Below are 24,098 nucleotides of genomic sequence, written 5' to 3'. Positions count from 1 at the left end.
GTGTGGTCAGCTCCATCACTGCAGGAGAGCTCCAGACAGGATATATGTCAGAGGATATGGGCACACTTTTGGCTTTTCACATTCCTGCTCCACTCCCAAAATGACTCATATGTCAGCAGGGGACAGAAACTGAACACGGGACACACTATTGAGTAGGGCAACGAGCTACAAAACGTCCTGGCCAGGGAAATGGCATTAGGGTACCCTAAGCCTTGGTGCTAAATAACTGAGAGTGCCAGGCACGGTGACCACATGGTGGAGTTAGGAGAGCTGCCTCCGGGCTCTGCCACCGAAAAGGTTTGATTTGTAAGGACCCTGGTTTTTACTTTTAATGGTGAAAATCTCTGTGGGATGGAGTTTGAATTTCGGACAGAGCTTGGATTTTAGACAGAGGTTGGATATTGCTGGCATTAATGGCTAGTGAGGAGGTTATGGAAAATAGCTGATGGCAAACTGATTTGCTACTTTTTCCTCTCATCCTCTGCTGAAGGCACTGTGTTCTGGGGAGAACAGACAGGATTCTTCTTAACATGTTACAACCAACAGTTTCCAAACTATTTATGAATATCATGATGAACACGTATCAACACAGACATACATGCTTATGCGGACACAAGCTGTGGGGTGCTTTTCTTTGCAGAAATGTACGATTTCTATACACGCACATATGTGTAGACTGCTCCCCAGACAGATCCCCAGTACAGAGCAGTTGTTTCATGCTGAATCCCCTTTTTCCCCGGCCGCAACCCACATCCAGCTGGGGAAGGGGCGCGGGGCTCCCCCACATCCCTCACCCCTCGGGAGCCCCTCGTTTCGTGGGGGGCAGCCCTGGGGCGGCGGCGGGGCTCTCGGGGGACAGCAGCAGCCCCGGCGGGCGCGGAGCGGGGCGCGGGACCGTGCGCGGAGCGGGGCGCGCAGGGTGCGCGCCGCGGGGAGCGAACAGCAGATTGCGGGCAGCCAATGGCGAGGGCAAGCCGAGGTGGCACCAAATTTCCCGCAACCAATCAGCTCGCGAGGGGGAGGGAGGGGAAAAAAAAAAAAAAAAAAGAAAGAAAAAAAAAGAAAAAAGCAGCCAGGCATCATGAGAGAGCCTGGCCCTCGTCATCCTCCTCTTCCTCAGCATCCTTCCTCCCTCCCGCCCCCCTGCCCGCTCCGCCCCGCCTCTCCCCCCGGCTACGCCGAGAGCCGGGCCCCCGCCGCGATTCGCCGCCCTCCGCGCTGACCCCGCGCATCCCAGCCGCGGGCAGGGGGTCACCGGGAGGCCGGTGCGCGCAGAGCCCGGCCCCGCCAGCCGCCGAGCAAGCAGCCCCCCTTAAATACCTCGGCACCCGCCTCCGCGAGTGCACAGCTCGCCGAGCGAGGAGCCGAGCGGAGCCAGCCCTCGCCAGCGCCAGGACCTGCGCGCCCGCGTACCGCCGCCCAGCCGCCGAGACAGGGCCCCCATGCCTGCGCACTTGCTGCAGGAGGAGGTGAGCGGGGCCCCGGGGCGCGGGTGCTTTGTCTCCCCCTCTCCTCTTCCTCCCCCATCCCCGCGGCTCCGGCAGCGCTGCGCTGCTGCTGTGTTGGGGGAGAAGGTCTGGGATCCACGCGTGTGCACACACACACACACGCACAGGTATTCACACGTGTGTGCCCCTGTCCTCTCCGCACCGCTTCGCAGCCGGCAGGCGAGGGGCTCGGTGGTTCCTTAAGACATCACCCAAGCCTGATGCGGAGCCCATGGATGAAGCGGAGACATCCGCCTTTGAGCTGATCTTCCTGGATTCTATGCCCTCGGTAGACTGAACATAAAACACAGGTTTATTTTGAAAATACCCATCGAAGCGTGTTGGGTGCTTGAATAGTACGAAGGGCTATTCGAGAAAATCTTTTTTGCCAAGAAGTCATAGGTTTTTTTGATAATACTCAGACTGGGATTTTAAAAAATTTTCTTAATTAATTTTCTTTTTAATAAGAAAGGAATTTCACTAGCAGCGTTTTAAACCAAATGCTGCAGCAGGAAGCGTCTCTAGGACAGACGCAAGGTGAAAGCCGGCTGCCCAGATTAAATGAATGACTGTGCCTTCATTGCTTGAGCCAAGCAAGCATACAATAGAGAGACTGCCCATTTTTGGCATAAGAAGATCTGAATAACAACCTGACACCAGTAAGATAAGTGGAGCTGTTGGATTTTTAAATATTTTCTTTTTTAATTTTGACCCTTGTGGCAGCCACCCTTTATCCTAGGGGAGGAGGCAGGGGCTTGATTCTGGTGTTTGTGGTCTCACCTTCTCATCCTTTTTCCTCCTCTGCCAATGCCTAGAAGTGGATGTAAACCATAGTCCTGCTCCTTTCCTGTCATCAGCTCACAGGGTCTCCCTTGGTCCTTTTTGTGCAGGTGCCATGAACTTCCAGGGATGCTGTGATGTAAAGAACTTTACTTTTCTCCCCTGCCAAAACAGATGTCAAGGGCAGTGTGCTCAAACCATGTTTCATGGTTTTGGCATGCATTTGGGGTCATATCCTGGAAGCTGGAAAGAATCCTGTCTCTGGGTCATGCTGGGCATATTCAAATAGACTGGACCCGAGATTCAGTGCCCTGGGGCCCGTACACTGTACCCGGTGCTGTACTCTGAGCTGCAGCTGGTTGTATAAGCTGGCTGGGTGCCAGGATCACCTATGGCGTGTTCAGTGCTGGGGACGTGGGGGTGTAGGTGGGGAAACACATCTGTTCTGCAGATGGGAGCTGCAAAGTCATTCAGAAATGAGAGAAACCTAATGAAAATGATTTAGCTGCCCTCCTCCCTCACTCAGTCCTAGACTCCTGATCAATCTCCATCCCATTCTCCTTGGTAGGAGCCACTATGATCATAATGGGATAAAAATCCTCTTTCTTTCCTCATTTCCCCCGGTTTCTACCTAAATAGCTGCTGTCTCTCCCCCCTCCTTTTCTCCCCATGCTCCTCCCACCAAATCTCAAACGAGGAGCTTTTTTCACAGCTACTTTATAACCCTTTTGTCCAAGGTTAGTTTACATGTGAGAAATGACCAGTCTGATTGTATCAGTGTAATTCCAGCAGCATAGGTATGCCGGTAAAATTCCTCATGCGCCTACTACAACTCTGGAAGAGATTTTTTTCCTCTCTGCTGTTTTCTTCGCACTCTCCCTCCTCCTCCTCTGCCCCTGTGTAACTTTGACAGTGACATAAGCTATCATGGAGGAGAAAAATGCAACTCCAACCCCACATTCTTACACTGGAAGCAGCATGTCCATATGGGGTGTGTGTTACCCATCTAATTTTACCACCAGTCACTGCTGGGAATTCTTCCTGCATAGACAAGTCTTGGGTCTTTTTGGTAGATTGTCTTGCAGCCAAGAAAGAAAACGGTACTTTTCTGCCAAAATGCCAGATGAGAATATCTAACACTTGGGAACAGGCAGAACTTCTCCTTGCCTAATGTCTGGATTACAAGCCATTTCTTATGGCTCTTTTGGTGTGGGGATTACCTCTAAACTCTCCTGCAGATGAGAGTATCATACCCTCAAAACATGAATTAGGAAAGCAGGCAGAGACAGCCTATAGCCAGGATGCAGAAGAGCCTGTCCCGAGCTCAGCAGCTTGCCCGTGTGCAGCGGAGGCAGCAGGATACTTTGTGTCCAGTTTTTTCCTTTCGAACTTTTGGTTCCCCAAGGGAAAACTAAAAGTGCTCTTTCTGTAGAGATCACTTTGTTTCCCAAATGTGGGGAATCTGTCAGCCTTGCCAGCTCCTCCCCATCGGAAGGTATGTCTGTAACCCTCCAGTTTCAGCCCTTGGGAAAGGGAGGAGTTGGGGTGGCCACGTAAGCTGCCTGGCCTGATTTTAATGCCTCCCTCAGGAAACTAGGCCATGGCAGGATGGTGGTCTTTTATGAACCTGAACACCTGGGTGGGAACCTGCTGTTAATTCAGGAGAGATTTCTATTGGGAAAGAAGCTTTCCCAGCTTGACCATGCTCCCTCCCATAGCCTCAGCTCTCCTGTTCTGCTGGCTGACCTTTAGTGCCCCTTTCCCTGGAGGCAGCAGTGCGGGCTGCAAGAGGGATGGGTGGGATCCCAGGGTCAGGGATGGGGGTGATGTGTGCAGGGGCTGCAGAGGGATGTGTCCCTTGGGCAGGATCCAAGGGGCAGGAATGGGGGTGATATATGCAGGGGGCTGCAGAGAGATGGGTGGGATCCCAGGGTCAGGGATGGGGGTGATGTGTGCAGGGGGCTGCAGAGGGATGTGTCCTTTGGGCAGGATCCCAGGGGCAGGGATGGGGGTGATGTGTGCAGGGGCTGCAGAGGGATGTGTCCCTTGGGCAGGATCCCAGGGGCAGGGATGGGGGTGATGTGTGTGGGACACACCGCTCGCACCCCACGTGCTTGGCACCCCCAGGCTTGAGCCGTGTTGGGCACTTGGACAAAGGGCTGTGAGTACCAGCAAGCACACAAGCACATGGCTGTCTGGATGGAGATGGAAATCGGTGATTCAGGGTTCAGTGACCTGTCTCATTAGGTCAGTCCTGCCTGCTCCTTTTGTCATGCATGCCTGATCGGGCAGGCTGTCACTCAGCCAGGGCAAACAAGCATGTTCTGAGGGAATGTTGTGTCACAGTTGCAGAAGGGAGCCAGGAGCCAAGCTGAGCCAACTTTGCTGCTTAAAACTTCCTCTCTGCATGCTGGTGGCCACAGATCAGAGGATTGTTTTCCTTTGCCTCAGTTTGCCTGTGGGTGGGAAATGAGAGAGGGATAAGAGTCTTAGCAGCAGGCATGGGATAAGTAGCTGCAGTTCTAACTAGAAGTACCTCACCTGACTGCCTCCATTCACTGATCTTCAAACATATTGGTCTTGTCACATCCCATCTTGGAAAGTGAGGCAGAGGAGATATGGAGGCAACCCAGAGGAATCCCCCCGTGGATCTTCCTGATGTTCCCTCATAATCCCTGGTGGGAGCAGCCCATTGATTTATTATAACACTGTGTTTCAGACCATATTTCTCTCCCACCTCTTTGTTCATTTACAACATTTCCTTTATTGTTGTCTGCTTATGCACAAACCCAGACCACAAACCCACCTAAAAACACCCACTAATAAAAATCCTTGCAGTCTGCAAATGACCTCACCTAAGCTACTGGTGGAAAAGAGAAAGCCACTGGCTTTCAGGTATTTTTCTTTACTTTTGGCACCCTACCTACTATTCACCTCCTCTCCATAAAGACCAGGTCCCTGTCCTCTCAGGCCATGATTCCATGTGGCCAGAGCAGGCTCTTCTTTGTGCCTCAGCTGAAAAAATGGAAGAGACTTCCAGGGAAACTACAGGCTGTGAATCTCTACACTGCCAGCCTAGATGCATGTGTTTCTATTTCTTGAATTGATAACCACCAACTTCCTGTTTTGTTTTCCCTTTTTTTCCTTCCTTGAAAATATCCATCGCTCCTCTTCAAGGAGTTCTCCTCCACGTCCAGCACCACTGCTGCTGACACAGTCACCTCCCGGGTGAGCAGGAATGGAAATGCTGTCGTGGAGAAGGACTTACTCAATCATGAGGACTTGGCAGGAGACCGGGGCATGATAGACGATATCTTTGATGAGACCTACCGGGAGAAAGAGGGCCCCAAGCCCCCTCTGCGATACGTCTGGAGGAATATCATCCTCATGAGCCTGCTGCACCTAGGGGCCCTGTTCGCCTTGACACTGATACCTTCTGCGAAGATCCAGACTCTGGCATGGGGTAAGCACATTCCTCTATCTGTTTCTTGGCATCCACAACCCCCAGATCTGTTGGATGGGGTTTTTTTTCCCCCTCCAGGTTCACAGACTCAGGGATGAGAGAGAAAGGAGCAGGGGACTTCTTCTAGAAGCAGCTCTTCAGCCAGATTTGTAGCAAGCTGTGGAAGGGCTTGCTAGTGTCTCTTGTAAGGTGATATATGAGAGGGAAAGATTTGGCAGGGATTTGGCTTGTCTGCTCAAAGAACAAACTTGATTCACAGACATTAGGCTTGGAAATATCCTGAATGTGCAGCTGCTTCTGGGGTGAAGTACAAAAACTGTTTGATAGAATACTGTGACAGTGCCAGAAAGTTAGGAAGAAAGATGCTAGCAAGAGCACCTTAATGGGAGTTTGGGGAGGCAAAGTACAGAGCACTATTTGGCATGAGGCTGTCTCCCAGACATGAGAACCATTCCTGCCCTTACCAGGGAAGTATAAATCCCACAGATCCTCAATGTGTTTATGAGGGAAAAGAGGCAAAATACAGTTGTGCTGAAGGTGAAAGTCAAGAATTAATTCTGAAGCTCAGGTTTTGTATCATTCTTAACAAAACACAGATTAGCCACCGTCATCCCGGAACTGAGGCTGACGACTTTCAGAAAGTAAATAAGCGTCTCTCCAGGCAGCAAATTCCAGTGGAAAGCACAACCCAGCAGAAGGTAGCTAGGCAAAACTCTGCTTTCTCAGAGATCTGGCCCGGGGTAGGAACCAAACTTCTCCTCTGACTGCTTGAAAGACAGCTGGGCCCAGGGCCCACTCTGCAGGAGAGCTCGCTTTCCTCCAGCCTTTGTGTGGACCCCTGGAGGAGTCCACAAGCCAAATGGCTCCCAGTAGAGAGGTCGAGAGATTGCATCCAGCCCCTGCCTCCCTGTGCAACAGAACATCCTGAAACAAAAAGCAACAGTCTAGATTGAGTCCTGCTGGGGTGGCTTTTGGGCTCAGTAGTGCTCCTGCTTCCTGGTCAGCTGGGCTATGATGGGCCCTGGGGTGATCCTGGTCTGTCACACTCTCAAAGTCTGTCTTCCTGATGGCTGTGTGCAACAGTATCAGAGCAGAACCGGGAAGGAGATGCCTTCCTGGATGGGCAGGCTGCCTCTTCCTCCTGAGCCATATCAGCCTCTCGCAGGCAGAGGTCTGGGGGGGAAGGACTCCAGTGCAGGCAACAGCCAGAGTCTGGCTACAGCATCTGCAAAAGCAGAAGCACTGATGTGTTCCCTTGTGCAGCCAGCATGGCCTTTCAGGAGGATGTTATGAAAGAAGACTTTGCTGGGCCTTTCCCTTATGAAAACCTGACAGGCTGTACTTTCCCCTGGCCTGTCAGAGCTGGGCAGAACAGGCAGCCTCAGCTTGACCTTAGAAGAGCAGTTCAGGGCTATTAGTCCTGTTCTGTGTGTCCCATCCCTGGGCTGGAGGCTAAACAAAGACTACTGGCTTCTCTCACTCACTGAACTGATAGCCTGAGTCCTCCAATTCTGGTCAGATAACCTCAGGATGTAGGGACAAGGAAAAGAAAAAAAAAAGTGAGTTGAATTTACTGATTTCATTTCAAGCTGCTGATATGTTCCATGATTTCCAAATCCATCTAACCCTTCTTTTTTGAGTTCCCTTGGGATACTTAAGAGGGCTTGAGCATCTTCATCCAGAAAGTTAATGCTGTTTTGCATTCTGCTAAACCCCAAAATGGTCTCTGAGGCAGCGTCTTTGCACCTGTGCATCTGTTTGTATGGCATCTCATGGCACTTCCCAGGAATCTGCTTTGCTTTTTATCTGATGTCAATCCTTCCTGCTCTCCTTGCTCAGTCAACACTGATGTTGCTCTCCTGCCACTGTGAGGCACTGCAAGATTCCTTGGTGGATTCTGGAGTGACACGTTCTGGGAATGGGAGTAGGACATGGTGTTTGGGGGAACCGCACTGTTCTGGACTGGCTGAAGATCATTCCTGCATTACCAAAACTAGAGTAGCTCCACCAAGCTCCCTGTCCTGCACTCCTGCTCCCTTCCCCTGGAAAGGACCACCATTTGTGGCACCTTGCAGCCAAGTCAGAGTTCCCTTATAGTCCATTCTCCTTCAGCACTAACTAGAACTGGAATACTCTGATCCTCCACATCTCCCCTCTCAGCAAGGCTTCTTTCTCCTTGCATTGCCATTTTCTCAGCTCATACCTTTATTTGGCACATACAAGGCATCTGTGGCTGTCATGCCAGTGACTTGCTGTTTGTTCCCATCGTCCTGTGGTAGCAAGGAGAGGACTAGAGTTCCCACGTTACACACCAGGATGGTGCAGCAGAGACTCGGGCTGCTCCTGGCAGTACACCATGTGCTCATCGCAGGCAGCTCTAGCAATGGTAGTGCTGGAGCTGCTCGAGTTTCTGCTTGTTTCTTTGTTTGTTTTTCAGATAATTTCTTCCTTAGGTTGTGTACATATAATACAAAGTTAACGTAGTACCAGATGTTCTCTGTTGTGTTACAACAGGCAGCTGGGGGGCCTGGTAGCTCATCTACCTTCTATAATGTATCCATTGCTTATACCCACTTCATCCAGGCCACCATCTCCTTGATGTTCCTGTCCCTTTGAAACCAGTTATATTGGTGACTGTCCTCTTTTGTTTTCATTTCTCTGTGTGCTGATTCCTCTTTGTCTCTCAAGCTGCCCAGCCCTGCCTTCATCATTGTTTGCTGTTCTGCGTTGCTGTGTGCATTGTATCCCCTGATCTCTTTCTGGTACAGAGCTTCCCAGAATGAGCTCGGGTTGTTGATCAGGTGAGAGCTCACCATCACAAGAGCTCTCCGAGCCTGTCCAGCACTGGCTTTCTAGTCAGTTCCCCTTTTATTTATTGTCTTCTCCACTGTACTTCTCAAAGTCTTGCTTAGTCTTTTCAAGGATCATGGGCAGATTTGACATCATTTGCCAAATGGTACAGAGACTAAGTCTAAAAGGGCAGGATGCAAAGGTGAGGGACAGTTTCTTCTCTAATTGCTCAGATCCTCCCTGGAAACATGATTTGTGGGTAGTCTTTTTAGCCCTCAGATGCAGCAGACTGACAGTAATTGTCTTAGCTCCTGTTGGCCTGGACAGCAATGTCTGTAAACAGTAATGGTTCCTCTCGACATGGTGCTCTGTCAACACCTCCATTCCCTGCAGTGCCAGAGGCTCTGGAAGCATAGGTTGATACCATATTTTGTTGTTGCTGTATTATCTTTGGACCAAGGTGAATCTTGCTGGATAATTTATGCAATTCTGACAGTCTGAAAATCTCAGCCCATACTACCCCCAGAGATATGACCAGTAAAGTGTTTACATTGTTTTTTTTTTATATTTTTCCATCAAGACTACAGCTGGCAACACCCTTGCACTTAGTGTTCCCTCCAGACTTAAGCAGCAGGTGGTGTGCTTCTCTGAGTGTGGCAGGGAAGTTAGGTTTCAGTGACAGCAGATTCTATTGCTCCTCCCAAACACTGTTCCCTTAATGCAGCCTGTAAATTTCATTGCCCCTGGTATCTTTCTCCTGAGACCAGCAGGACTCACCTGGCTAACAGGGACTGGGCAGCAAGGAGGGAACACTCTTTGCACTTGCAAAAGCCCAAGGACATCTTCTGGAGCAGGAGCACCTCTTCATGTAAACATCCTTGGTGTTCACTGCAGGTGACAATGCTTTCAGCACATTCCTAATTTCTCATCATAACTTGGGTCTGAATCTGGGCCCTTAAAGAGGTAAAGCCCAATGAGTCATAGCTATGACTGAATGCAAAATGCCTTCTGTTTAATTTTTGGAGCATTGAGTGCTTATTACTGCCACTGGTCATAATTCTTTGTATTCCAGTTGAATGGGTCACTGTGAATATCACCTGTGAGTCTTTTGAATATTTTGAATCTTGTGTAGTTCAAAGCATGGTATAGAAGAGGACTTTGAATCCTCAGCTGATGGAACCCCTAAGTCCTTCAGTTTGGGGCAGCATCATAGTGCAGGTGTGGAAACCTGTGCTACTTTATTTTACCTTCTCTACTCTCTTTCCAATTGAATTCTTAGTGGATGATCTTGGAGGAGTTTTTCTTCTTCTCTGTGAGATGCTGATTCCCTGACTATGCAATGACCATCACTGTACCTGTTGTGGGGGTGAACTCTGAATCATAAGGGTGCTGGATTCTTCTGTATTCCACAAGGATTTCAGTCATTGTGCATATCCTGTCACATAAACTCTTAGAGATGGCTGATAGATCTAATTGTCTCCAGGTAGGGTTTGGCTTTCTGTGGGGCTGGTGGCACGAATGCATAGACTGAGAACCAGCTGCTTTCCCACAGAAAGTGTCTGTCCCTTAGATAAACTACAGCTTCTGTAGATGGGCAAGAGGCCAGGCAGCACATGGTTATAATTAGAGAGTTATGGCCCTTGTAGTGACCTGGGATGCAGCTCCTGGAGAAGCCAACATGAGCTGCTGAGGTTCATGGGCTTTGGATGGAGGCTGAGTCTGTTCTATGCTGGGGGTCCCAAAAGCAGTAGGTACTCTTCCAATTTTTTTACAAAAGCTTCCAGGAAAGGCTGCCTGAAAGCACATAGTGGGTTGTCTGGGTTTGGAGATCAATGGTGTCCTGATCACATCTCTTTTATGATTCCCTGTGCTTGCTGATAATGTCATTGTTGCTGGTGTCATCTTTTCCCAACAGGGATATCCACAGGCAAATTCTGAGAATTGTCTGTATAAAAAAGATATAGATGAGCTTTCTTTCCTGCAAAGCTTTAATACAACAGTTGACAGCCAGAGTCATCTTCCTGGAGGCCTCTTTTACCAAAATATACTCAGTCAGCATGTGAGAATTCACCAGATAAGAAAAGTTGAAAACTCAGGGCTATGAATCAGGCTTCTATTCATCTAGCCTGGCATTTACTTTCTTGTGCTATTGAAGATCATGAAAAATCACATATTTCATTTGTGTCCCTGGTACACCATCAATTCATAGGCCTGCTTGCCCTAGAGTGGACAGATGGGCTCTTTCCCTAGCAAGCTGCCCTGCACATCTCTTGCAAGATCCATTGTTTATCATGGACTCTTTCTCCTGTGTTATCTGTAGGGATAGTACTGATTTAAAATGGATCTTTAAATTTGAAATAAACAGGTCATTGATTGGTTTATAACTTTCAAGTCAGAATCATGAAACTGGGGAAGATCTTCAATATTTCCAGGACCAGTAAGGCCAAAGGAACACCTGAACCAAATGCCCAAATGATGTTCCATCATCCTTCACTTCTCCCCTTCCAGGCTTGGACAGCTTTGTGAGCTTTGTTCAGCTCTGTTGTCTCTTGCAAAGCCTGGATCCTGCTGTATTTGCATGCTTCTGAAAGACTGCTGAAGTGCTGGGAGACACAAGGCAGAGTTGTGCTGGTCCAAGGCTTGTGCTGCATTCAGCATCAGGCAGGGGAACCAAAGGAGAAGATGAAGATGGGGAATCACAGTTGGATCAGCAGACAGTAAGGTCACTCTTGTGCAGTGGGATGGAAGTGAGAAAGGTTCATGCAAGTTTAAGTGGCCAGAAGATGATGTTAAATCAGCTAAGAGAGGTTTTTAGTGGATAAGAGATTAGGTTAGGAATGTAGAAAAACAAAACGGAGGTGACAGGAGGAAGATGAAGCAGGAGATGACAGGAAATAAAGCCTGTATTATTTTGAATGAAAGAACCAGGACATGGCTGGCACAGACACTCAGATTTTTCTGATTCCAGACAAGTTTCTGAGTATCTGGTTTTCTGGGTTCAAGGTAAACTCAATTTGAGCCATTTGGCTGGACTGAATGGCTGAACATCAAGCATACTACCAGCAATTCCTGTCCATGGTCTTATGTGCAATAATAAGGAACTCTTTTCATTAATGGTACAATTGGCTGAAATGTGCAAATGTATACCAGGGATGTTTGCCCTGGGGGACTGGTAACATGGCATTGCTTTCCCCACAGGACTAAAGGTGGATCAGTTTACCTGTTCACAGATGTGCACTCTTCCCTCTTTGTGTCTGAGCTTGCAGAGCAAACCAGCTGTTGAATGTTCTCTTTCTGCCAAACCCCGTGACCCTTCCTTCCTAGAGGAAGAGTTGATTTGCAGAACCAATTTTCTTTTTACCCTCCTTTCCTAGTGTAATACTGCTATGAAACTCTTGGGGTCTTTCCTCCATTTTAGTTGTAGGATCAGATGCTGAAGCTGAGGTTGATTTCCAGAATTCCCAGGAGGACAAAAGGGCACACAGAGCAGGGCAAATATGAACACATGATATTTTGGGAGAGGGTGTTTTTTTTTACTGTATGCCAAGGAGTTCCTTCTGCCCTATGTGAAGAGGGAACACATGAAGCAACCTCAAAGCTCAGCAACATCTGTCCCTGCCATGGGCACAACTTGCAATGAATTGTTAGCCCTGGGGTTTCCTTCTGTGAAAGGTGCAGGAGTTGAGCAGTGGGAGGGATCAAAAATACCCTGGGAAGGGTAACCTCTGGGCAGATTTTAAGCCAGTGCTAGAGCTGAAGGTGAAGCCCAGGCTTCAGTGGGAGGATAGGTTAGATCTTTTTTTAGCCAGCTTCTGTTCAGAAAGAGAGCAGAAGGAAAGCCTAACCCTGGGCTTGAGCTGCCTCCCTCAAGAATGTTAAGATTATCTGCCATCTCTAGGTGAAAATAATGCAAAAGAGATTTAGTGGGGAGTGGTGAGATAGGAAAGCAAGAGCCTGGATTATTTGGGGTGGAAGGAAAGGGAGAAGCTGTTCCCTGGTGGACTGCAGCGCTTTTACCACAGTGCTTTATGGAAGCAGCCACTTTATACAGTTTTGACTGTTCTGCACCTTGACAGATGGCACTATGCTGAAGAACCAACCCTTGTGACAAGTCTTCTAAGGTGGAGCCTCTTTCCTTGTTGGAGATGAAGAGCTGAATTTATATGCCCCACATTGCCTAGCAGGCCTGTGGTAGCTTGGGCACTCTCACACTGAGTTTTATTGCCCCAATCTGTGCTCTCCATGGATTCCTCTCTTGTTTACAGCTTTGGGGGAAGGCCCAGCTTTGTGTTGCTCTGCCTGAAGCATTGCTCTAACTGCTGAAACACTTTCTTTTCCTTGGTAGCTGTTCTGTGTTTCCTGGTGAGTGCTCTGGGGATCACAGCTGGATCTCACCGCCTCTGGAGTCATCGGTCCTACAAAGCCACGCTGCCCCTGCGCATCTTCCTGACTATTGCCAACTCCATGGCCTTCCAGGTAAGCACTTCCTCAATGTGCCACTGCTCCTCAGAAGGAAGTGCTCCCATGAATTCCTGCCTCAGATATGGGACACAATCTGATGAAGAGGTTCCTCTCTCCTACTGCCTCTTGTTAGGAAAAAGACAGCCCTTTTCATCTAACACTGCAGTGCTAGAATCTGTCTCATTGTCTTTACCTTGTCTCATCAGAGGCTGACTCTGAGATAAACCCGATGGGGAGAGGACAGACTGGCCAAGACTAGGGTTGGAAAGCTCTCCAAAGCAGGAATGTACTCTCAAGGTGTGGTCTCCCTGTGCTTGCACCAGGTCCCATAAAAGAGGTGTGGAAGTGTTGAGTGAGGTGTTGTCTCACTCTCCTTTTGCTGTGTGCCTGATAAAGGAGAAGAATCTGCAAAGTCAAGGATGTAGAATTCTACAGGATGTAGAATTTGCTACTTCATAAAGACCAAGAACTTGTTGAGGTTTAGGGGATGTTTCTCTTGTTCTTAGGACTAATCATGTTACAAATCACACCACTGCGTTCAGGGAGTTATCCCAGGCCAGTGATATTTTAAGGAGAGAAGGGTTGGGCCCATTCAGAGTGGCACAAGTGACTGCAGGCACTGTTAAGCACCTTGGGAGATTGCTTCACTTCTCAAAGAGCACTAACCTTAGGATATTGCCTAACTACTGTGAGAGTACTTCACAGTCCCCAAAGCAAACAAAACAGTAGATCTGTAGAAGTCAGAGTGAAAACCCAGATTGGCATGGCACAGAAAAATAAGTCTTCTCAGGCTTGCTGCTGTAAGTCAGCCTTAACAACACTCCATCCTCCAACTGTACTGAAATATTGCTTGTCTGTGGGAAGTACTCAGGAATGTGTCAGAATGCAGCACTATCTGCTATTAAAAAGTGAATACAAAAGCATCAGTGCTGTGCTTTAAGTAATTCTCCAGAGGATATAATTTTGTTTACATGTAAGCAAAACAGAGTGAAGTTCTTCAAGCCTTGAAAAACTTTCTAAAACATAATTGAATTTTTTCTTCTCTGATAGTACCAAACAGCAGTCTTTGATGGGGAGGAGGGGGAACCAAGCTGCTGATGCCAGCCAGTGGTCCAGCACTCAGCAAGGCAATGAGATGAGTCGCTGTGTATTAGCTAGTCCTGTACAAAGACCATCTTTCACAGGGTTATAGGGCAGAGGGGGAAAGAATTTGCTGAGCTATTGCTGTAGGGGATAGGAATAGACAAAGATGAGAGACAGACAGATATTTCAGCTTCAATAGAAACTAATCCAAAGTTTTACTGAAAATTCGATACTATTCCCCATGGGGTTTTTTTAATAGTTACTTTCAGTGAGATCAAGAAAAGATTTATGTTGAATTTATCTCATTCCTGTTAGTGGCAGCAGAGGAGATCAGATTTTAAGACCATGGAAGTTTATGGACTATCTTATCTTAGGTCTTCCAGAAATTGCCTATTGGCTGCTCAGAGACCTGTGACTTGTAATTTCAGAGGATTTGTGAATTCTGCCTCTAACTGGCCTTTCCACCTGCAAGACCTATCAACTGCAGCACAACAGAAGCTCTCATGGTTATAGCCTGTAGCTGGAAACTCCCAAGGAAGAAGACATACTCCTTGTCTTTGCTTGCTCTTCTCAGAAAATTATGATTTTCAGTCAGGGTTGCAGTTAGAGGTGGTCCCAAAATAAGACCTGTAGAAAAGCTAATCAGCTAAAGTTTGGGTGAAGATACAGATTTTTCAGGTTTGAGACTCTTGATTTTGTTTGTAGACAGGGTGTGGTGGATGAAGTCATACCGTGATCCAGCTGTGTTACATGGTCTCTTTCCAAATTTGTGCCTCCAGCAAAATGGGGAAAACCTTCCCCTGTGCAAGCCCAAGTTGTCTGTCAGCTTTCAGGCTGGGCTTTCTAATGTTCCATGGTGCTGTGTAGGGTCACTGGTGAAATGTTTCCAGCATAGGTACTGGTTGAGTTTCTCTGCTCACTAGATAGGGAGGGCAGCTGAGCCACCCTCTTCTGGGGGAATACTGATCAGCAAGCAAGCTGGCCAAGATCAGCAAGGGTTGCTGATACTTGGAGATATTTGGCTGGAAGGAAGGCAGCAGTTCCCAGTATTTGGAAACAAGCAAGAGATTAATCCTGGCTGATGTCTAACATTGCCATCTTAAATGGCCTGCAGGTAAATCATTTTATCTCAGTTAAAGGAGGAGTGGTTACAATACTTGAAAGAGACTTGAGGAGCCGTGTCTCTGTTACAGGATCCCTGTGTGGACAAGTCCCTTAGTCTTTCAAGACAAGAAATAGGGATAGTTATGCCATTTCCCTGCCTTCAAAGTGTTTTCAGGAAAAGTCCTGGATATGTAGGAGATTAAGGGGCCTCTTGTGTAATACAGGTAATAGAGCCTTGGTTAGATGTCTATTTCATGTTTTCTAGGATGGTGTAATACATGGCTTTAAGCTCATTGAAATCTTGATACAAAGAAATGATCACAGGCTTATGAAAATCTTTTCTTAAAACCAGCCAAAGCAATCATTTCATAATACAAATGATAAAAGCATTGACATTTTCCAAACTCTATTGATTTTGCTGCTTAAAAGGAACAGCAACGGGGCTGAAGAGAGGCATTGAGAAATGGCGTGTTTGTTCTCTTTCTAAAAAGAGACCTTAATTTTAAGACTGTTTTCCAAACGGGGAAAAAAAAAAAGTTAAAAAAAAGCCTTGCCCACTTCAAATTAAACACCTGATTAGGCAATCCCAGGACAAGCAAGGCAGGATGACCTATGGGAAATGTCAGGTACAGGGAAGGGGCAGGTCAGCCCTGGCTGGCACTGTGCAGGGATGGGGATGGGGACAGGGATAGGGATGGGACAGGAGCCCAGCATAGGAGGGTGGGGCACCAGCCAGCCAATGAGAATGGCTGCTGCAGGGGTGGGGCACAGGCTGACCAATCAGAGCCTGCAGCACCATGGGTGTGGTGCAACCCCTGCCCACAGTTGGCCAATCAAAGAGCAGCACTGAGGCACCCCTGGAGATGCTTCCCAAAAAGCTGAAGAGGTGCAGCCAAAACCCAATCTCTGTTTTAAAGGCCAGAACCCCCAAACCTTAATGAGACATAAAGCCACTGATACAAGCTCAGATCAACAGGATTTAAGTACTCATTTCAGGCCATTTTGTAATTGGAAAGGAACGTGTCCAGCCCTGACCCTAGGCTGTCACTCTGTTGTCTTGCAGAATGACATCTATGAGTGGGTGCGGGACCACCGTGTCCATCACAAGTTCTCGGAAACAGACGCAGACCCGCACAACGCCATGCGCGGCTTCTTCTTCTCCCACATCGGCTGGCTGCTGGTGCGCAAGCACCCCGACGTCATCGAGAAGGGACAGAAGCTGGACCTCAGTGACATAAAGGCTGACAAAGTGGTGATGTTCCAGCGCAGGTGAGTGCTGGGGTCAACCCTAGTGGGGAGCCATGGGGAATGGAGGGGGACAAATGAGCTGGCAATCAAGCGGCTTTAGTGGAATGTGAGAGGACTGAGGATATCATGTGAGAAATGTGACTCTTCAGCATGCCCAAGGCTTTGCTGTGAGTGAACTGTGAGAAATGAGTTATTCCTCTCCTATGGGAAGTGCTACCTCTAGCCCTCCCACACCCTTCTCTTGCCTACCTGCTCTGCAGCATCTTGCCAGCAGCAGGCTGAGCTTCCCACCACAAACCCCCCCTCACACACCTGCTCACCCCACAGCCCAGCTGCTGCTCTGGCTGGCCCAGAGCCCAAACACAAGTGCCTCTGAGACATCCTTGGAGATTGTACACCTTGCAGGCCATGTGTGTGCCCCTCTTCCCTCAATCTTCTGGAAACAGTATAGTGAAAAAAGGGTTGAAAATGGAGATGTTGGAGGGACAGGAACTGAGAAGGACAGTCTTGATTCACTGGTGTCTCTTGGGTAGGGTATCTCTCAGCCATATGGAGTTATACTAGGACTGATCCCCAGAGCAGGTGAGCCTATCACCAAGGCTGCAGGGATGTGGGACTGAACCCATATAGTAACCAGTCCAAGTCTGGAATACCCTAGTTCAGTGATTTTTCTTGTGGGCCATCAGAGTGGTTAACCTTCCTCTACTCCCGTTCTTCTAACTTGAGAGAGCCCATATGCTCATCTGTATGCTCATCTGTGCCACTTGCTTGCACTTGTTGATGGGGTGTATTTGTAGGCAGAGCCAAGTCTGCAAGGAGGAGCTGCAGCACTGGGGCCAAAGCCAGAGAAAGGACCATCTGTGGGACTCTGGAAACATGGGGCTGCCTTTACAGGGACCAATGTAGCTGAGAAGCAAATGACAGATGAGGCTAAAAGCAGCAGTTGGTGTCTGGACTCATAGTGATGGGGGCATTGCTTTGTGCATATGTGAGGAGAACAGGGTTTAATCTGGGTCTCTTGCCTGATAATAGGACTTGGGAATCTCCAGGCATGGCTTCTGCACATCCAGAGCAAAAGACACAAGGCTCAGGAGTGAGGCATTTCTGCACTTGATTTTCCTGGTATAGCTGAGCATGAATCCTCCAAATGGAGGACTGAATCAGTCCTTCCTGTCCTGCTTCTGCCACTGAACACCTTCCTCCTGGTCCCTTTCTTTCCAGATACTACAAGCCCTCAGTGGTGTTGCTGTGCTTCACACTGCCAGCTGTAGTGCCCTGGTACTTCTGGGATGAATCCATCATCATCAGCTTCTTCATTCCAGCCATCCTGCGCTACACCCTAGGGCTCAATGCCACTTGGCTAGTGAACAGTGCTGCTCACATGTTCGGCAACCGGCCGTACGACCAGAACATCAACCCACGGGAGAACCCCCTGGTCAGCCTGGGGGCCCTAGGTATGTTCAGCATCTGTGTCTTTGCTGCAGGAGGACTGTAGAACAGGGCCTGTCTTGGGGCTGCAATTGCTTCTAGGAATTTCTATCAATCCAGGTGTCCCTATTTCCCCTGTGCCCTTCTCTTCCAGCCTTTGCATCTGGGGGTGTTTCCCATGCTGGCCGGTGAGTACACAAGGGCAGTGGGGTTATCAGCTCCCATCAGACCCTTTGCAGGCTAGAAAGGACTCTGCTACATTTATCACCTTCTTATCTCAATGGCAATATTTTATTTACCCTGTTCAGAGGTCTCTCTGCCATGTTCACTAGACTGAAAAACGCTTGCTGCAGTCACTGCATATCTGTCTGAGATTTGTCAACTTGAAAACCAGCAGATTCACATTTTGACATGTTCTCAGGACAGCTGGTGATTTTGGGGGTACTTGAGGGTAAGACAAGATAGATGCTTTCATGTTTTTTATTGAAATTTTGGAGATCTAGGAAAGTACATCCCAGAATCAGCATATGCCCTTATCTGTTTTCCCACACCTAAATCCTCATTTGTTTTGCACCCCTGTATCTCACAGGAGTTCCACTAATTTCCACCACCAAAGGATCTGCTTGTGGAATTTTAGTAGAGTGGGATTTGAACTGCAGAGATTCAGGAGTAGGAGCAAGAGTTGAGGCAGTGTCTTTGAAGGGGTGAAGGCTGAAGCCAGTATTGACAGTGCCCAGAACAGATGGTGGCTGGCTGGTGTAGATTGCTTAGTAGAAGTGTCTGCTTAGTGTCTGCTTTTTTCTCTATTTGGAAATGTCCTTTGGATTTGGCATTAGGATTGCCAGTGTTGTAGGAACCCCCAGGTTTGCTGGGGACTTGCTGCTGGTTTAGCTGCTAGCTGAATTAATATTAGAAGATTTCTTATGGTGACAGGGGGAAACCTATTAGGAATCCCCTGGTGTTTTGGTGCAGCTGGGGAGCCAGAACCTTTCACCATTCCTTGCCACATGTTTGTTTTGCTCTAAAGCACCAAAAGTCCTCTGTGATTGTCATTGCCCAATTTGGGCCAGCCCCGGCATGCTGAGTCAAGCCCAAATGAGATGGGGTAAATTGCAGAAGGGTGAAATTGGGCTGAGAGGAGAGAGGAACGTGGACTCAGGCACATTGCAGGAATATGGTGCTTTGGGTGAAGATAAAGGGTCTGTCACCTGGAGCTCTGCAACATCCTCTCCCTGGTTGTGTTTTTCAGGAGAAGGCTTCCACAACTACCACCACACCTTCCCCTATGACTACTCCACCAGTGAGTTTGGCTGGCGCTTCAACCTAACCACAGCCTTCATTGACCTCATGTGCCTGCTGGGGCTGGCCAGCGATCGCAAGAAGGTCTCCAAGGAGGTCATCCTGGCTCGGAAAATGCGGACTGGAGATGGAAGTCACAAGAGTGGCTGAGCTCCTGCTCCCTTTCACACTCACATCCACACCTCTCCTTCCTCCTTTTTTCTCCCTTTCTTCCTTCCCAACCCCTCCAAACACGCTGGACAAAAGTTTAATGTTCTGTTAACTAACTACTGAATAATGCTACCAGTTTGCTTGAGATAATGATAATGAGTTTTAACACCCCCCTCCCACGCTGCATTTTGCGTGATGTATTTAAGATCTAGGACTCTGCCTTTATAACACAAGGCCACCCTTTCCCTCTTCTCCTTTTCCTTTCTGTTTTCCTTTCCAGCCTCTCTAACCTGCCATCTGCTTTACATTGTTCCAGTCCATTGCAGTTGGCTATGTAGTATTTAGTTAAGGGAAGCCTGTACCAGGAAGAGTTGAGCCAAAGTCAGTGACCCTCTCCCCACTACTTTCCCCCTAAAGTTTCTGCCACTGTCCCTACTCTTTTCTCAAGGGCTGCTGACAGACAAGACATGGCTAAACTGCTCTTCCTGGGAAAAGCAGCCCCATCCCTTGCTCTTGCCATCAGAAAGAAGGGTTGTTTCTTTCCAAGATGTTTCTTGGAGAAGCGTTCTCCCCTGCTCCTCACCACCTAGCCACTATGGCTGGGGAGAGGAGAGTGCCCAGACTCTCTCAGACTCCAGCCAGGTCCACCAGTGGCTGGGGGATGTGGCAACAGCAGTGGCCACTGGAGGGGGAGTGCTGGTGGCCTTAATTCCCACTCCCTCTGGTGTCACAGCCTCCCTCCGTGCACTGCCCTCTGTGCCATGAGGGACTGAAGGCAGAGTGTAACTCTGAGCTCCACAGTTGTTTTGGAGAGCCACAATGAGGAGGAGTACAGATGGAGGGGTCTGCCACTGGCTGCCAAGGGGCAGCATCTGCCCATAGTGAGTTTTGCTCACCTCCACTGCTGAGATTTTTGCTGGCAAATGGGACTTTGCCAAAATGGAGAGGAGGAGAAGGACATAAACCAAAGCTCCACCTCTGAGTTAAGCTGCTTTATCTGCTGGAATAACAGGGTCCCTTCTGGGTGGCTGGCATATCCACATCTTTGCTGAGCACAGGGACAGGACAAGGAGCACCTGCAGGTGTAGGGGGGAGTGAGGGTGTCTACAGGAGCAGGTATTTTTATCCTCGAGGGCTCCACTCAACAAGTGCCTGAGAAACACCAGTGTGGGGCCAGGTGGCACAGGGGGCTCAAGGAAGTTGAGACATTGCCACCAGTGTGAGCTACCTCTGTGCTTTCCTGCCCAGGGCCCGCAGTGCTGGCTTGCTGTTCCCTGCTGCCCAGAGGGAGTGGGAAGGAGAGGCAGAGACAGCTCCTTGTTAGTCCCTTAGCTTGCCTCCCAGCCCCTCGGCGAGCCATGTCGCCACCTCTCTCCTTTGGCAGTGAGGAGGCAGCGAGGGCGGCTGAGCCTGCAGAAAGGTCAGTGACATCACCGAGCCCGTGTGGGCATGCAGCTGGAGGGCACTGGGGAAAAAAGCCCGAGTGGGTGTTGTTTCCTGCAAGCTGCAGAGACCAGCCTGAGTTCAGGTGGTCGGTTACATTCTGGATGTTATGGCGTCACGCCCCTCACTGAGCTGAACATGCTTTTCCCCCTTTAATTCTCCTAGTTATTATTAATTTTTATTACTATTATTATTATTAGTTGTAGCAATAGTACTGTTTTTGTTGCTTCAATGCATCAATCGGAGCTGGAGGAAAGCACAAGAGGTAGCTGGAACAAAGTGATATTGGAGTGGGGTTTGCAGCGTCTCCCTTATTCAGGCAGGCCAGGGAAGGCAGAGACAGTGCAGATGCCAACTTCCTCACCTCAGCTCTGCCACGTGGCAGCCAGGGAAGCTTCACGGGAGAGAGTGTCTGCAGCTTTGTTTCCTCGTGCTGCAGTGAAACTCACCAGGAGCCAGGGTAGATCTGTGATGTTCTCCTTAACAAGAACAACCTTGTTACTCAGAAAATTAGTCTGTCTCCTCACCTTCCCCTCCCTGCAACCACCATGACCTTGTTTTTGCTCAGCCATGGGACCCTTTGAGTTTTTGAGCTGTAAGGAGTGATGTGGTCTCCCGCCAAGAGGAACAAGGACAAATGGAGAAGAGAGGCCTTCAGCTCCTGGTTTCAGGGGACAGTGTCCTCACTGCTCTGAGGCTCTTGACTGCCTGGCTGCTGGCTGGAGCAAAGGGAGCTGTGGCTAGCGCAGTATCCTACCATTTGAAAAAAACAAACAAACAAAAAAAGCCCTCCAAAACAAGAGGAACACTGTTAGCTCTGTAATTGTGGGCTGACTTTGCTCTAGTGTAAACCTCTTCGAACTCGTGGAAGTCCCTAGAGAGGATGAATTTGCTCCAGCCAGTAATTTGAAAGGGGTGTGGGGAGGGGAGAAGGGGAGAACGATTTCCTTGCTCCTGGTGCCCTTAAGGTGTTGTGGGACATACCCTACAGTAGAGATGCATGCTGTGAAATGCAGCAATATTTCACATCCTCTCAGCAGAGAAGCAGGGCTTGACATCAAGGGTTCCTTTCAAATTTCAAGTGCTGATTCAGGTCCAGAATCTGGAATGAGAGTGGAAGTTGAGGAGCAGTAACCAAACAGTCCTGGTGTTTGTCCAGTCACTTTAAAGGTAGATTGGCAAATATCTCTGGGTGCCTTAAATCCTTCTTTAATATACATAGAAGTATTGACAGCTATTTGCAGTTTGTTGTTTTGTTTTTGTTTTTTTTTCCTGAGTTATGAACATTCAAGGGGTTTCTTAATTATTTAATTGCCTACATTGAACTGTGGGTGCAGGTGATTTTGAATGTATTTGAGTTAGAATTTTTGTTAGATTAAGAAACAGATACAACACTTTAAGTAGAACTTTGTTTGAGATATATATATATATACCTATAAATATATATATATATTTTTGGTGGCATGTTTGTGTCCTGGACGCATCGTCTGTATGTTTAGCTTAAATGAGTCTGTGAAAGGTGGAAGCAGAAAAAGCAGCAGTGGGACCTCATGGCTAAAGCAGCTGGGACCTGTTCCCAGCTTAACAACTCTCTCACTGCTTGATTTGGGACAAAGTCACTTAAAAACGCTCTGTGCCTCAGTTTCCCCATCTGTAACGGGGGTTACACCCTGCCTCCCAGGGGTGTGGTGAGCCTCACTGCCGAGCAGCTGAGCACAGGAAGGAACAGTAAGAACCACACACACCGCTGCTGGCAGAAACATGGACTGGTTTGTTTTCCAAAACCGTTCCCAGCCCTGCTGGTATTGTGAAGAGCAGAAGTCTAAGTGTTGGGTGTTCAGGGAAGGATTGGAAAGTTGAATCTGCACATTGTCTAAGCTCTGTCACTGTTGAAATGTGAGTAGGATACGGTTTTTCACAGCTTAGGGATTTCTGCATAGTAGATCTCTGTTTTGTGTACTGAAAAAAAAAAAACTTTTTGAAATAATTTCTACTAATATGGAAACAGACATCTGGTTGTGCTGATCTGAAATTTTATTTGTTCATAATAAAAATGATAAATGTTACTTTAAAACTCGTTGGGCTGATGACATGGTGGGCAGGGCTTGGTAAAGCACGAGATGCTCCATCAGGATGGGGAATGCAGCGCCTTACTGTTTCCAAACCCTTCTCCCTTCCAGAAGAACCAGGGGAAAAACGCCTCTGGCTCTTTAAGCATCATGAGTGAGTGGATTATAATGGCTTTCATACTCCAGCGCAGGCCAGGCAGGCACACCCCGCCAAGGCTGCCCCTGCGCTGGGGTTACTGCAGGTTAATTCCAGCGGGGCCCCTTGCCAGGCCTTGTGGCTGGCGGATACACATGCGGCACCACACGTAATACCGGCAGCCGCCTCCCGCCGGGCGGGTTCCGCAGCTCCGGCAGGGGAATTTTCCTCATGCAACAGCCAGTGTCCCTCATTATCCCCACCCCTTCTGCAGCTGGAGGGAAGTGAAAGGAAAAGGGGGAAATCCCCATACCAAGTAGCACTTGAGTTGATAGTAGCTTCCCTGCACCCCCACCCAAGCGCCTTTTGACCACAGTGGCGAGGCCATCTCCGCATGGCACCAGCGGGCAGAGGGCACGGCCTTGTTCGTGGCATCTCTGTCACCTGCAGCACAGGGACCCCTGATCCAGCCCGTGCTTGCTGGCACCGCCAGACCCTTGCAGCTGGGCATGCTGAATCCCTTGGAAAAACAGGCTTATGCTTTGGTTTCCAATTGCAGCTACTGCTGTTGGAAAGCCCTTTGGGTGGGAAGGCCAGAGCCAGCACACTACAAATTGGTGCAAGGAAGTGAAAAGAGAATTACTCAGACAGAAGGCTGAGGCTCTTACAGCAGCTGTGTTCTCACCTGGAGGTATGTGACCAGCCCAACCAATCTGACATGTGGCTGCATTGAGTTGTAGAAAAAAGCAAAGCAGACACTCCTGCTCATCAGCTGGTCACAGCACTGTGTCCCTGGAAGTGACAGAGAAATGCTGCTTCTCATAATCTGGTGCACTTTTGATCCCAGTTGTGACAGCACAGCCCCTCCTAAAACAAGTGAAACAGAGAAGGCAAGTCAAGTCTTCAAAACTCCTGATTATTCAGCCAAGCCTAAAAATAAAGTTAATGATCCCTCTGTCTGGATTTCGTGAGCGCAACTCCAATCGCAGCCTCTCCCTCTTCGTTAAAGACTGTTATTAAATCCCCTGCCCAAAACATGTTTTCCTACACTATCAAGCTCTTCAGCAGTGCCAGCTCAGCACTTTTATGTCATTCCCTGGAAGTATTTAATGCATGATCATTTCTGGTTCCCTATGTAATCTGCACATTTGGGTTGC

The 24,098-nt window shown here is 48.6% G+C and overlaps 1 protein-coding gene across 1 annotated transcript; it reads left to right on the top strand.

The window, feature by feature from the left end:
* The first annotated feature begins 1,069 nt into the window (after positions 1–1,069).
* SCD (stearoyl-CoA desaturase) lies at positions 1,070–22,810 on the top strand. Its single transcript, XM_079313220.1, has 6 exons — positions 1,070–1,469; positions 5,445–5,730; positions 12,866–12,996; positions 16,232–16,437; positions 17,638–17,870; positions 19,094–22,810. The coding sequence occupies exons 1-6, from the start codon at positions 1,443–1,445 to the stop codon at positions 19,291–19,293; spliced, it is 1,083 nt and encodes a 360-aa protein (XP_079169346.1). The 5' UTR covers positions 1,070–1,442; the 3' UTR covers positions 19,294–22,810.
* The last annotated feature ends 1,288 nt before the right edge of the window (positions 22,811–24,098 follow it).

This window comes from Erithacus rubecula (assembly GCF_903797595.1).
Source record: "Erithacus rubecula genome assembly, chromosome: 9".
Classification (NCBI taxonomy): Eukaryota; Metazoa; Chordata; class Aves; order Passeriformes; family Muscicapidae; genus Erithacus; species Erithacus rubecula.
Note: the sequence above shows the minus strand (reverse complement) of the source record. Positions and strands in the feature narration are given on the sequence as shown.

Excerpts from the sequence above, each read along its gene's own strand:
- SCD (XM_079313220.1), top strand. The coding sequence starts at position 1,443 with ATGCCTGCGCACTTGCTGCAGGAGGAG. Across the intron at positions 1,470-5,444 it reads CGCACTTGCTGCAGGAGGAG|GAGTTCTCCTCCACGTCCAG; the intron begins GTGAGCGGGGCC and ends CTCCTCTTCAAG. Across the intron at positions 5,731-12,865 it reads GATCCAGACTCTGGCATGGG|CTGTTCTGTGTTTCCTGGTG; the intron begins GTAAGCACATTC and ends TTTCCTTGGTAG.